Source organism: Lactuca serriola, chromosome 8 (genome assembly GCF_051521515.1).
Source record: "Lactuca serriola cultivar US96UC23 chromosome 8, Lser_US96UC23_V15, whole genome shotgun sequence".
Lineage (NCBI taxonomy): Eukaryota > Viridiplantae > Streptophyta > Magnoliopsida > Asterales > Asteraceae > Lactuca > Lactuca serriola.
Window position 1 is genome coordinate 231,136,744 of NC_136415.1, and position 15,658 is coordinate 231,152,401.

General features: G+C 38.2%; 1 protein-coding gene across 1 annotated transcript; it reads left to right on the forward strand.

Annotated features, from left to right (window-relative positions):
* The first annotated feature begins 724 nt into the window (after positions 1-724).
* Positions 725-2,183, forward strand: LOC145069689 (transcription factor bHLH162-like). Its single transcript, XM_079016636.1, has 3 exons — positions 725-964; positions 1,212-1,556; positions 1,665-2,183. Exons 1-3 carry the CDS (start codon positions 824-826, stop codon positions 1,827-1,829), a joined length of 651 nt encoding a protein of 216 aa, XP_078872762.1. The 5' UTR covers positions 725-823; the 3' UTR covers positions 1,830-2,183.
* The last annotated feature ends 13,475 nt before the right edge of the window (positions 2,184-15,658 follow it).

Here is a 15,658-nt window from a genome sequence, read left to right on the forward strand (position 1 = left end):
ATCGAATAATAATTTATTATTTATTTATTTTTGATATATCTATAAGTATTTATTAATTTTATAATTTGTTTTTTCAAATAAGTTCACAAAGTTTCACATAATAAAAAGATTAATATGAATTTTCTCTCCAAAGTTTTTTTTATCTATTAAATACTAAATATTAATAGTTTCTTAGTAATTGTTTATAAATTTTAAATTAAAAATAAGTAAATTGTTTTTGTTTTTTCTATAAAAATAAGATAATCTTATAATTATATAATGTTTTAAAAAATTTTAAACTTTTTGAAAAACAAATTATAAAAAACGATTTAACCGAATTGTAATTGGAGCAGATCAGATCGGATTTAAATTTAATTTGGTTTATTTGGACTCATATTTTTAAAACCAAAATCAATTTGGATATAGTTAATTGGATCGGACTTAACCGATCTATCCAATCGAACACTCCTAACCAATCCAAACAATCGATCCTGACGAGTAGCACCAAAAATATGAAATATATATATATATATATATATATATGACGATATTTAAATTTTCTGAAATAATTAAAGAGAACCAATTTCAATTGGATTGTTGCCCCACCATTACAAACAATAAAAAGCACATTGAGTCAACAGGAAGGTGATGAAAGAAAGGTGACGTAAGTTTGGCCTTTTTCCCCTTTTTATCTTCCCTTTACAATCCTATATATAACTATCTACACATCATCTGTTAATTGCAAACGACTTCTCTCTTGTCATTTGATGTCTAAAATTTTAAGAGTGTAAGGTTATCTTTATGCCCTTTTTGTTCTACGACCAGTCGTCAGAGGAAGAAAATTATGGAGACGGGCAATTGCTTTGGTTCTTGTTTGATTCCAGACAGGCCAGAACGAAAGGTTATTGAGAAGAACAGGAGGAACCAAATGAAGTTCCTCTATTCTCAGCTCTTTTCCCACCTCCCTGAAAATGTCACCTCTAAGGTTCCTCCCGGTTTCTGAATATATTCTCCAGTGTTATTAGAAATTATGGCTTGTGTATATGTTTATTCCGCTGTTCTAGTAAGAGCTTAGTAGAATAAAACATTTAAATTTAATGTGATATACTATCAATAAGATGCATGCATGTATTACGTTATATTATAAATTTATAAACAATTGTACTTTATAGTTTATATTTATTATTACTTAACGACACCGTCGCTTACATTTAAAAATTTTACGCATGCAGGGATGTCCACAAATGTCTGATAGAGTAAACGAAGCTATACGATACATTGAAACCCTGAAAGAAAACTTAGAGAAAACTAAGAACAAGAAAGAAAAGTTGTATAGGAACAATAGATTATTACATGAAACGACGGGAAGGGACAACCATGGGGCTTCCACTTCCCAATCTTTTGATATCCAAATCCATGAAATTAGTTTTGACATAGATGTAGTTTTAATCTTCGGATTGAAAACTTATTCATGTTATTGTGATATTATTCGGACAATTGATCAATACAGCACTGCCGTAGGATATGCAAGTTTTTCTACTTCTGGACCTTCTACTTTCCATGTACATCAGAAAAAGGTCAGTTCTTTTATAGTTTTTGTGATGATAATAAATAGGCAAATAACTGTTCAAATTGTTGTATAGGCAAAGACATTGATTTCTGTATATATATTCGTGCGTATATAGATTGAAGCAGCAGAGATGTATCGGAGGCTAAATGAATTGTTTGGAGTATTCTCGAAAAAAGAAGTAGTGTTAGATGTTCTTCCACCATCATGTAACGAAGAGGAATCCAACCTAGATTTATGGGATTTTGAAATCTCCTCCGACATATGGTGTAGGAATTCCTAGCTACGTTGGACATATCCATTAATAAATGAGGAATCCATGATTGGAATCTAATGAGTAATAAACTTTGGTCGACTGAATTACGTTGTGTTTCATCGGAGGTTAATAATGCTAACGCTTGTTTTGGCAAGAGTCCAATTCAATAATGTTTTGCATATTTGTAATTGTTCATTACGAATATGTGATTGTTTAGGTTCATATCCTATATATGTATTGCAATATATTGTCGTTTCAGTTGTGCTTATAGTGTAGACATCTTGAAGTCTACGAATTTTATTATATGTTGCCGTCGTGCTAAGCATTCAAGATGTCCTACCCATTCAAATAATATATATTGTTGCCCTCTCGCCGGTCTGTATGTATAATCTAGAAGTTGTAGCTATTTTGTGAAGAACTCGAATGTTGATAGGTATTTTTTCCTAAAAAAAGTTGATGTCGATTTCATTGTGTTTGGTTGCAAATGTTAAACCGAGTTGGACAAGATAACACAAACATTATTACAAATTCACAATGGTTTCTTTAGAAATCAATGAGACGAGCTCGATCGTTAAGAAGACTCCTATCTCAGCAAAACATTAGCAATAATAATACAACATTTGCAATAATAATACGATAGTCTACCTCAACAATAGAATGGAAGATGGTGGAGTTTCTCTTTGACAAACACGAGATGATTAATTGAATACGCGCTAAATTATATATTTTTTAAGGGATATATTCTGCTACGGTATGATATGAGTGTTGAAAAATATAAGCTAGACAAGGCTAATTTGGTAATTATCTATTAAAATAGTATTTATTATTAGTATTTATGGTATTTGTTCTAGAACGATTAGATTGAACAATTATGTTGGTTTGAATGGGTTTCATTTGACCGGTGCATTGGTTGGGATAGTAAATATCATTTGAGAGTTACACATTTGTCTATAAATAGTACTTGTTCATGTACTGTTCTGTTGTTGCAGTAATTAATAAAGAAATGTGTTTTGTGTATAAGGCAACCATTCTTCTTCATTGTTTTCTACTAAACTCCTCCAAATTTTGTATTTTTATTTGATTTGTTTGTAACAAAGTGGTATTAGAGCCTGGTGTGTGGGTGTCGATTACAACAACTAAAAAAAAAGGAAAATAGTTTGTCCTGATGACTTCAACAAGTTTCCATGGGGTGCAATCTCAGATTCCAAAATTCACTGGAAGGAATTACAATCAATGGAATATTCAGATGAAGGTTTTATTTGAATCACAAGATCTTTGGAGTGTGATCGAAAATGGTTTTGTTGAACCAAGAGATCAAACAACTCTCTCAGCCCAGCAACGCACAGAATTGAAAGATACAAAGAAGAAAGATAGGAGGATTTATTCCTTATTTACCAGGCAGTAGATGAAGTTATCTTTGACAGAATCTCATCTTCAACTACATAAAAAAGAGGCTTGGGATACATCACACAAAACTTATAAAGGGGAAGATAAAGTTAGAGTTGTGAAACTACAAACTCTCAGATGCGAGTTTGATGGTATAAAGATGAAAGAATCTAAGTCGGTTGAGGATTACTACAACAGAATTGTTATGTTAACAAATCAAATTAGATTAAATGGAGAAGATATTGATGATAAAAGGATTGTTGAGAAACTCTTGAGAAGTTTAATAAGAAAATTTGAATACATCGTGGTTGCTATAGAAGAATCAAAGGATTTAAAAACATTATATTTGGAAAGTTTAGTGGGTACCTTGCAATCCCATGAATTGAGAATGAGGCAATTTGATGATTCCCCGATGGAACAAGCATCTCAAGTTTCAACCAAATTGAAAGGGCAGGAACCTGGAAATGATTTGGGTGAAGTTAAAAACAAGGATGATCATGATGGCGGAACTTCCAAGGGAGAAGGATCATTCAAAAGAATACCTTTGTAAAAAAACAATGTTATTATTGTCACAATTATGGTCATATAATGAGGTTTTGCAGGAAGAAGCAACAAGATGAGAGTCAAGAAGATGCCAAGTTCGTGAAGCTGTCCGAGGAGACTATGTTTTTGATGATTGAATAACATGATAAAGACTTTGTGGATGATTGTGTTGCTTCATTAAAAAGGTGTGATGATGTACCAGATGAAAAGATTATGGGCAATGCATGGTTGTGGATGTGTTTGGTGAAGAATGTTTCTGATGATGTTTTCGGGAATCTTGTCTTGCTTAAGGGGGTGTCTTGCAAAATATAACCTAGACAAGGGTAGTTTGGTAATTATCTATTAAAATAGTATTTATTATTAGCATTTATGGTATTTGTTCTAGAACGATTAGATTGAACAATTGTGTTGGTTTGAATGGGTTTCATTTGACCGTTGCATTGGTTGGGATAGTAACTGTCATTTGACAGTTACACACAGGTCTATAAATAGTACTTGTCCATGTAATGTTCTGTTGTTGCAGTAATTAATAAAGAAACGTGTTTTGTGTATAAGGCAATCATTCTTCTTCATTGTTTTTGATGAGTTAAGAAACTCTTTGATCGTTTAGATCTTCTAACATGTTAATCACAAAAACAATAAACAGTAATATAAAACACAAGAATGAATCAAAATATGTCGAATGATTCAATAGATTCAAACCTCAGCAGAGCTCGATAAAGAACTTCCGCTGTAGAGGCTGTTAGGGTTACAATCGACAAAGAATAAATCTTTTAGAGTAACTGTCTTCCAAAATCTTACGTACTAGGATGCATGCAAGCACTTATAAATACAAAACCCTAAATATAACTCACAGATGGAGAGGCCCAATCCGGAGACTAAATGGACTAAATAGCGAGCCCAAGACGCAACACCTTCCAGACCCTACAATCTCCCCCTTTGTATCAATTGGAGCGAGACTATCACTTCGGCTTGCTGGGTCCAGCTGCAGGAACTTTCTTAGTGGTATCAAACAGATGTGGGATGAGAGCAAGGATGGTCTGTCTGAAGCGAATGTACCACTGAATCATGTCATCAAAGTACTTCTTGTCATCTGCTGAATTCTGCTTGCATCGATGAATGATTCCCAAAACATGTTCCAAGCATGCAGTGGTGTAAAGGTGCTTATCTGCCAGGGCGAACATGCATTTTTGGCCTTCGTTCCTTGTAAACATGATATAATTCTGCTTCGGGTCAATTCTTCCCATCTGCATCATGTTCAAATCACTAGCAAAGCCAACAGGAGAAATAGTAGGCTTTTTCTTGAAGATGCTAGCGATCTCCTAATCCATCTTGACAACCTCCATAATGTAGCATACGAGCATCCTTTTGAAGTGATCAATAATTGGACCATACTCAGCTTCGTTGGTGAGGAGGATGTTGTGCAAAATAATCCAGTCATGTGGATTCAGGTTGGGAAGATCAGCAAGAGATATCATGTGTTTGGTTTTAGCAGAACCCCTCAGCACTTTGAACCGAATGTTCGTGAAGTTCCCCTCACGAAATGGCTTGAGGACCCGAACGTTGATGATTTTCTGAGCGCTCCAAGTCTGATACTGTGGTTGAGCAGACTTCAGATAGAATTCGACAAGTTCCCTATCAACTTTTGGATGAGGATGAGGGACATCAGCAACGTTATCAAAAGCATGGAAGATGAAGACTTTTCGGGTCAGTGGCATGTCAAACTGAGAATCGATAGAATTGATTCGATCCAATGAAATCACTGGTTCGAGCCACAGAAAGCTAGAAGTTTCAATTGCCTCTTTCAAAAGCTTCTCAAGAGTCCACGGAGGAAAAAGAGTTTTCCTACTCTCAAGAAGGTCATGTGCCTTCTTCATTTTTCTTTCGTTCGCCTCGAACTCTCTGGGAACACGAGCGCTCATGTCAGCATCTTTATCCCGACCTTGTTTCTTTAAGAGATCTGTGATAGTCTCTTTATCATCATCATCGCTGTCTTTAACAATCTTCTTTCCTTTATTTTTGACACCCGAACCTGAGGCTTGACCTGCTAGAGAAGGTTCGGTTGCTTTAGTTGCTGTAGAAGTGGGAGGCGGTTGGGACTGAGACACATCTTCTCCCCTTTGTTTCGGATGGGCCACGAACTCAAGAAGCCCTTCAAGTTTGCTGAGTAGGGCAAGGGTAGGAGCAAGTTTCTCTGCGAGAGTGTGCCTCACGGAGTAATTCAGGATCGGATCATGTGCTTCAAGGATGTTGGAAAGGGCGGCGTGGACATCAGAAACACACGATGAAATAACTGCATGCTCCGATCGAAGAGATTCAACTTCCTTTTGAGAATGGAAAAGATGAAGACTCTTGACCTTGAGAGCAGTGGTCTTGCGAGCGAGAGCATCCATCACGGAGTTCTCTGAAGCGAGGTCTTCATGCAGCTTATTCAGGTGCTCTTCAACAGTCTCGTGAAATGATTTGTTGTCTTCGCTGAGAGATTGACGAAGACTGGAAAAGGACTCCAGTTCGGAGGAAACTGAGGTGGCCAGCTTGTTGACAAGAGAGTCAAGCCTCTCTGCATTGGAGTCAGCAGTCCCCTGTAAAGACTGCAAAAGAAAAGTAGTGTCAACAAATAGTTTTTCGACTTTTTCGGTCGCAGCAGCACATGCCTTGGTAGAGGCGTCAATAGCGGCAGTGGCAGAGTTGATAGAGGCTTCATGAGCCTTAGTAAACGTATCAAAAATCCCCTGAATAGCAGCCTATGATATAGTAGAGTGTGAGGAAGAAGAGGAGGAAGCAATGAGAGAATCGATTTTCTCATGAAGCTCCTTGAGATGCTTCTTGGTGACTGGAGCATCATCATCATTATCGCTTTGCATTTGATACGGACTGTAATAGACCGAGTCAAACGTCATGTCCTCTCCTCCAAGAGAAGGTTCTTCATTATCTGCTGAGTGATCAGGAGATGAGGGTGATGGTGAAGGCTCGGTTGTGGAAGTAGGTTCGGGTAAGGATGTATTTTCGGTAGTGGGAGTGGGTTCGGGTGCTGTAGTAGGAGCCCCCGTATCAGATACGTTGGTTCTAACTCCAGCGGTGGTTGTTGTGGTAGCTTCAGTAAAAATAGGAGGTGGTACAGGGATAGAGGTGGGTGGTATTTGAGTAGTGGAGGTTATGGGGGGAATGGAAATAGAGATGGAGATTGGTGGAGGAGAGACAGGTCTAGTGGAAACAGGTACCTTAGGAGTAGGCGAACGTGGAGGAGTATTACCTCGAGGGGAATTTTCGGAGTCTGAACTCTCTTCCTCAGTTTCGCTGGAGGAGGAGGCAAGAATAAGCTTTCGCCTGGGTTGAGTCTTCCTCTTCTTTGGTGGTGTAGATTGAGCTGCTTTGGTAGTTTTGCGTTTCTTCGGAGAACGACCTTTCGCTCCTTTGACAACCTTCTTGTCTTTTCCCTTATCATGTTTCTTTCCCCTGGGAGCAGGCCTATCAGCATCATGGATTGACTAAATCATGTCACGAGTGAGCTCTCTGGGACCAGAGCGACGAAACTCCTTGTAAGTTTTGATGATGCGGCTGCTGCTTGGAACACACCCATACATGGACTCAGGGATTGAGCCAACAAACTGAAATTTAGATGAATCAGAGACGATTATCTTAGTAGTGTGAAAGGTTCCGATTGAGGAGAGTGGAGAATCAGCAACAATGGGAACGTGATACTTGTCCATCACCCACTTTGTGACCAGCGTCCAGAATCTGGCATAGGAGATCTCTGAATGGCGAGAAGAAGATGCTAGACTCTGAATCAACTGCTGCCATAAAACCGACCCATAGTCAAGGTTGATGCCGTGGTACAGACCATAAAGAATGGTCATAAACAGACGACTTTCCCCGTCTGAACCTGCACTTCGTTCTGATAGTCCCTTGAACAAGACGGTGAAGAATCCGTTCCACTGAAGAGGTAAGCAAGATTTCTTGAATTTGGTCACCGTCGTCAGAATTTCAGTGTATCCCATGTTATAAAACATGGAAAACAACTGTCCCACCGGGATGGATTCAGGGTTAACCCTAGATTCATCAGGTTCAAACCCTAAAAGCGTACAGAATGTTTGTTTGGAGATGGAGGCCTTGTGATCAAGAATGTTGAAGAAGATTCGATCGACAGACTTGTCATAGTGGGCTATGGAGAAGATTTGTGATAAACACTCCATTGGAACAGTTTCGACCTTGGTGAGAGCTGGAACCAGTGGCAAATGCTTGAGACATTCCACGACTGGAAACATGAACGCATCGTAAGCTTGTGGAGTGAGATCGATGACCAGGCTTTGTTGAGGACGGATGGGCAGAATTTGAGAAGTAGCATGAACCGAAGATGAATCCGCCATTGAAGAGAAGGATTTGGGAGAGATGATGAACAGTAGAAGAAACAAAGCTTTTCTTGCTCTCTGAATATTTGGTGCAGTAAAGAGGTAAACTATGGTGGCAGTTACCTTTTATACCGTGGTGAGAAAAGAGAGAAAAATCTGTTCCCAAATCTTCAAGGGAAATGCAAAGAGTTTCCTTAGGTGATTGACGCGTGACAGTTTAGTGCCCCAATGATTACGCAGGAGAGAGAAAAACTGTCCCGTTTCACACGCCTTCTGTCACACCCCAAAACCAAGAACAGCGGAAACGTTCTGGGGCGGAGGACGTCATGTACAGTATCACAACAATGTAAAGTAGTAAACAAGCAACAACATCATCCATTGTATTAATAATATAATTATTATACAAGTGTGTTCTGTCAAATTTTGATAAACCCTAAATCATAAATCAAAATGAAAGATGAGTCTTCAACGAGCTCCATCTTCCCTAATCCTTGCATCGGTACCTGTCTATGATGACCTGAGGATACAAGTAATTTTGAAAGCGAGTATCAACTTTGAAGCTGGTGAGATCATAAGTATTTTATTGTCTTAATTTGTATGTAAGAAATTGTTTGTAAATGAATTGTAAGTATGGAAAAATGTAGATGAACTGTAAGTATGAAAATGTTTTTAAAACAACTGTAAACGTTTGAAAAAACCCTAGAAATCCCTATGATTCCTACTTTATATAAAGGTGTCTTCTACCAAGACTTAATTGTTCTCAATATAGTCTTCTACCAAGACTTAACTGTACTAAATGTTCGTTTCTTGTAAAAGTGTGTAATATTCCCAAGTGTAACTATCATTATAAAAACATAGTTTTTGTAAAACCTTTGAACATAATTATCATCTTAAGAAAAGATCGACTTAATGTCAATCTATAAAACGGTTTGAAGGCATGGGTTTGATAAAACAATTTAGTATAAGGAAACATTTGTTTGAATCAGAATTGTAAATAAGTTTGAAATAAAACATATAGAGTAAAATGTACAGTGTAATAAGGAGTTTAAAAAAATATAAAATGTTTATGAAAATCATTTGAAGGAAACTGTTTGGTAAAACGGCTAATGAGTAGTAAATCATTTGAATGCTGCTTATTAATCACACGTGATTGATTAAATAAGTAGCATGATTCTACTTGTATCCCCCCCCCCCATAAAACATTTAAAAATAGTTAAAACATTGATTAAGGGGTATGAACTCACCTGTTGTGGGTGATACGGATGAACTGAAGAGGTAGGACCGCTAGGTATCAAGTGATGTCTTGAACACACTCTATGAGCCTAATTAACATATAATTTCACATATATGTAACAAATTAGTCTATAAAAAACTAATAAACAATTCAATACACCCTAGGACATGCTAAACACCTTTATCAGGTGTTATTAGCCTCTAAGATTGCATCTAAGTGTTTGTAAGGGAAGCTATTGTGTGTAGGGCTCAAGGAAAACCCCATAAGGGAGTTCACGACCCTAACAACACTACCAAAAGAGTTTACGGTCGTAAACTCATGAGTTTACGTCCGTGAACTCATACCTATGTGTCAATTTGATGTTTGATGCTCTATAAGGCCCTAATAAGCATTTCTACTTAATGGCTTGGTCTATGGAAGAGTTTAGGGCATAATATAACTCCTTTTAGGAGTTTACGGCCCTGGGACCATATTCCCTTGGATTTTACGGCCGTAAACTCCCTTGGGAGGGTGTTTATGGTGTTTTCAAGTCTCTAAATTAACTAGGAACTAAACTAGGCTTTTGTACTTGGCTTTAGAAGAGTTTATGGCACCATTTGGCACCATTTTATGGAGTTCACGGCCCTAGAACCTTTCGGGCCATGAACACCTTACTCTTGGTGTTCTAAGTGTGTTAGCTAGTCCAAAACTCATTTAGGTACATGCCCAAATTAGTCTTTTGGCTTAAGGAAGGTTTTAAGGTCATTTTGGCACTTAAACATGGAGTTCACGGCCCAAGAACACCCTTGGCCGTGAACTCACTTTTCATCCTTGTTTCTAATTGATTTTGGTGTCCTAAATATGTAATGAAGGCTTCTATTTTGAGTTCTAAGGCTTTGAGGGACTTTGGGACACTTTTAGCCCTTAAAATGGAGTTTACTCTCCGCGTGTTCTTGGCTGGTAAACTCCCAAATCTTGGGGTCTTGATCCAATTTTGATGTTTTCTAGTCATATACACACTAGCATACAAGCCTAAGGTAGTTACCTAACATGGGGAAAAGACTAGGTAGCATTTAAGCCACATATAGGAGTTTACTCTCCAAGAACGTTCTTGGGCGGTAAACTCCCGAATCTCACATATTTGCTATGTAATCTAAGTTATTAAGCACATTATAAGCATTATAAGACAACTAGAGAAGTGTACTCACGATTTGGGATAAAAACCCGAAGATCCGTGAGAGAGAAAACGGCTTTTCTCTAATGAATGAATTTGGTTCAGAATTCTATTTATAGTCCTGAGATATTTTTGGCAGAAAGTATTTTTATTCCCGGAATGAACTCTACTATCCTAGAGTTTTGGAATAACGGTGTTACACAAAACCCTAGTGCATCCACTCTCCTGATATCTCCTTAAGTGTAAATCCTAGAAAACTGCCAAACTTATACTCGAAGTCTGGAATTTCACTGAAACTGTTCTACTTCTATTGGCTTGATATGGTTTGTTCAGAATGGAAATTTCGGGTTGTCACACCTTCCCATCAGGCGCCGTTTGAAACGTCAAAAATGGTTCCACTTCACACGCCTTCCCATCAAGCGTCATTTGAAATATCAAAGTGATTATACTTTCGGCTGAGTCATCAACTTATCCCTTTAGACTGAGCTGTCATCATAGAGCAAAATAATCACGTGTAACATTGTGAGCCACATCTCTTTTATAACCTTAAATCCCATAGCCAAAAATTGCTTGTATGTAATGAAAACGGAATTATGGAAAATCAAAAAGATTTTTGTGCATAGAGTGTAAAAGAAAAGAAATAAAGCAATACATATGTGGGAAATTGTGATGTCAGTGAAGACACGAAACAATGGATCCCGGGCACGAATCTCTTCCTTCAAAGTCAAGAGAGACCTTAAAGTGTTTGTTTGGTTTCCCGTTGAATTATGATCAGACACTTATAAGAAGTGTTGAAAGGCATCTTTTAATAAGGCTAATTTGGGTGGCTTTCGCTTCAGTGCGGAATTCCTGATCTTGACGTAAGACAGAAATCGACTGAAGTACTTGTAAGACCAATGTAGTCTGTTGAACAAGTAGGTGTGAAGAGAATTTAAGTGGCATGTTGAAAATACTTCTAGGTGAAATCTCAGAAAAAAAATTGAAACTAGATTCTATGGGAAGAAATGTTATGGGAAATAACAATTTCATAAGAATCACACAAAAAGAAAATTTAGAGATTTCAAGGTACAGCTCCATGGGTGAATTCGTTAATTCATTAGTGAAAACTAGAGCAAATTAAATTGTTCACCGTCAATGCATAGTAGGTATTGAATTGTGGGTTTCACTTAGCACGTAGTGGCACGAAGCTAAGATCATAAACACAGAAATTGTGTAACCATAAACCTCAGTGGTAATGCTGAGAGTCTCAAGGGTTACGTGTATGAAGCGAATAGGATGGAGAGAAATATTAAAGATGGTGTAAAGAAACCAAAGTACCTCTGCTGTTAAAATAAGGACCAAGCAGAAAACTCTTATCTCATTTGAGAAGAGAGTAAGGTAGCTCATGATTAGAATAAATATAAAAGCCTAATTGGGAAGACAAGGTTTGTATATACCAAGTCAGCAAGACTATTATTCAGAATCAGGTGAGGCTTTGGACAACATACAGCAGCATGCTTCTAGGGACATTTAACTATAGAAAATGTGAGAACAATAATTGCCCCATCGATTATCCACAAATGATAATAAAAAAAATTAATGAACACACAAAACAAAAAAAATGTTTTTGGAGTTTTTGATTTAAAGAGAAAAACAAACAAAAATATTTTTGGAGTTTTTGATATTTGGAAAAATAAAACAAACAAAAATAACAAAACACAAAATTTTTTTGGAACCGAACCCGAAATAGACCAAACGTTCGGTTCATTTCGGTTGCAAAACAAAAAAATTTAAAAAGAAAAGACTTGAAAATAAGAGAGACACAGTTGAGAAATAAGGGTACAAAAAAGTTTACAACCAAAGAAACTATCGTTAAGTGATAAGCGAAGACAGGTGAATAGGACCGAACCCGAGCGCTCGGTTCATTTCGGCACTTTCGTTAACCGAACCCGAACGTTCGGCTCATTTCGCTTCAAACTTTTAGTTTTGAGAAGTAGTTTTTGGTACTGACTCCGATTCCATTATACCTAGCCCTTGTAGAATTTTATTAAAACTTGCTTCTGGAAGAGCTTTGGTGAAGATGTCAGCTAGTTGATCAGTAGTTCGAACAAAATGAATCTCTATGTTTCCGTCTTCTACGTGATCTTTAATGAAGTGATACCTCAAGGCAATATGTTTGGTTTTGGAATGTTGCACTGGGTTATGACAGATCCTAATTGCACTTTCTGAGTCACAATATAATGGGATCTTTTTCATATTGAGTCCATAATCCCGGAGTTGGCTTTGGATCCAAATCACTTGAGATGTGCAAGAAGCGGCTGCAATATATTCTGCTTCGGTTGTGGACAGTGAAACACATGTTTGTTTCTTAGATTTCCAGCTCACCAACTTCCCGTCGAGGAATTGACATCCTCCTGTGGTGTTTTTCCTGTCTAAACCACATCCTCCAAGGTCTGCATCTGAGTAGGCTTGAACAAAGAAACCTAAGTTTGAGGGATACCAGAGACCGAGAGAGGTGGTTCGCTTCAGATATCGGAGTATGTTTTTCACTGCTAGCATGTGTGGTTCACGAGGATTCGCCTGAAACCTAGCACAGTAACACACAAAAAACATTATATCAGGCCTGCTAGCTATGAGGTACATCAGGGAACCAATCATTTGGCGGTATAGCGTTATATCAATTACCGGTTTTTCCAAGGATGGTGTGAGCTTGGTGCCGAACGCCATTGGAACTTTGACCTTTGAATCTCCCATCATGCCAAATTTAGCAAGAAGAGTCTTGGTATATGCTTCCTGGATGATAAAGATGCCTTCGGGTCCCTGTCTAATGTTTAAACCAAGGAAAAAGTTAATCGGACCCATTGAGCTTATTTCAAATTTAGTCTCCATCAGCTTTCTGAATTCAGCTGTTAAGCTAGGATTCGTTGAGCCAAAGATGATATCATCGACATAGATTTGAACTATCATAAGGTGGTTACCTTCCTTTTTAAGAAAGAAGGTTGGGTCAACCGAACCTTGTTTGAATTTAGACATCTTTAAGAACTTAGTTAGTGTTTCATACCATGCCCTAGGTGCTTGTTTCAGACCATAAACTGCCTTGTCTAGAATGTAGCAGTGATTTGGATGCTTTTCATTCACAAAACCAGGAGGTTGCTCCACGTAAACCGTTTCTTCAAGTTCTCCATTCAGAAAGGCGCACTTCATATCCATTTGGAAGACTTCGAAGTTCTTGTGTGCAGCATAGGCAAGAAATATTCGAACAGATTCCAGCCTTGCTACCGGAGCAAATGTTTCTTCATAATCAATTCCTTCTTCCTGGAAGTATCCTTGTACCACAATACGAGCTTTATTACGAATCACATTTCCCTCCTTATCCATTTTATTTCTGAATACCCATTTGAGACCAACGACTGAGGCATCTTTTGGGGTTGGAATGAGACGCCAGAACTTATCTTTCAAACTCATTGAGTTCATCTTGCATTGCTTGGACCCAATCAGAATGATCAAGAGCAATATTAACGGTCGTTGGCTCAACTTTGGATACGAAGGAATTATACATGCAGAACTCTACTTTGGAGAATAAGGAGGTTTGCTTTGCCTTCACTTGAGATCGGGTTAGGACCTTTTCAGATACATTACCCACTATCTGAGATACAGGACGATCTCTTGTCCATTTGGTGAGCGGAGGAAAGTTTGGATCATAGGATGGATCCAATTCAGCGTTGACCATTTCTTCCAACTCAGATTGAATATCATCATCATTGAACATATCAGAATTCTCCCCCTCGACAGATGATGAATCAACTGGATCTTCAGGTTGATTTGGACCTCCGGGTGCTACTGAACTTTCAGGTGTAGCCGGGCTTTCGGGTGCTAGAGGACTTTCGGGTCTAGCAGGGCTTTCGGGTGCTCTAGGGATTGAATTCTCCCCCTAAAACTGTGATTCCGGTTGATTTGAAGAGAATTGATTCTCCCCCTCAACTGAAGTGCCGTGTTGAGGAGGTTCGTTTCGAACTGGTTCTCCTTCTCCCATTTGTTTGGCTGCATCTTCGACAATCTGCTTCAGATGATCGATTTTCTTGTCAGCCGCCTTGGCTTCCGAGAGAGTGGCTTTCTCTGGTTCATCAAATAAGTCTACAAATTGATCAAATAAATTAGCAATCGTGGCTGTGACATGACCTGTTTGAGAGAAAATCTCTCCAATTGCTTCTTCAGTAGTCTTTAGTTTCTTCACGAAATTATCATCGAACGTCACATAATAGGTTTCTTCAATCTTTCTAGAACGTTTATTTAAAACCCAGTATGCCTTTGAAGTAAGAGAATATCCCAGAAAAAATACCTTCGTTAGCTTTAACATCAAACTTGTTACGATATTCTTTGGAGTTGAAGATGAAGCACCTTGAACCGAATACATGGAAGAATTTCACATTCGGCTTCCTGTTATTGATGATCTTATAAGGAGTGAGAGAGAAACGCTTGTTGAGATAAGACCTATTCTGCGTAAAACATGCTGCAGCAATAGTATCAGCCCAGAAATATAAGGGAAGAGAAGCAAAACTTAGCATAGTTCGGGCCGCCTCACACAAGGACCGGTTTCGCCTTTCGACAATACCATTTTGTTGAGGCGTATAAGGGGCTGAGAAGTTATGACTGGTTCCTTTATCTACCAAGAAGTCTTTGAATTCTTTGTTCTTGAATTCAAGTCCATTGTCGCTCCTAATGTTTCGAACGACTTTTCTCAGTTGCACTTCAACCTGCTTGATAAACATCTTTAGCTTAGGGGTGGCCTCAGATTTGTTCTTCAGAAAGAATACCCATGTAAAACGTGAGAAGTCATCAACAATAATAAGAATATACTTGCTACCGCCAATGCTCTTTATTGATGATGGACCACACAAGTCGATGTGAAGCAACTCAAGTGGTTCAACAACTTTTGTGTTTATAATTGATGGGTGACTTTGACGACTTTGTTTCCCCATTTCGCATGCAGCGCACAAGTGTTCACGATCAAACTTGTGCAATGGAAGACCCCGAACATGACCTCCGGTGACAAGCTTGTTGATGTCTTTGAAGTTGAGATGAGAGAGCCTTCGGTGCCACAACCAGCTTTCGTCTGAATGAGCTTTGGATAGGAGACATATGGCTGGATTCCCTTTGATTGGTTTGAGATTCAGAGGAAACATTTCGCCTTTTCGATCTGATTTGAGAATGA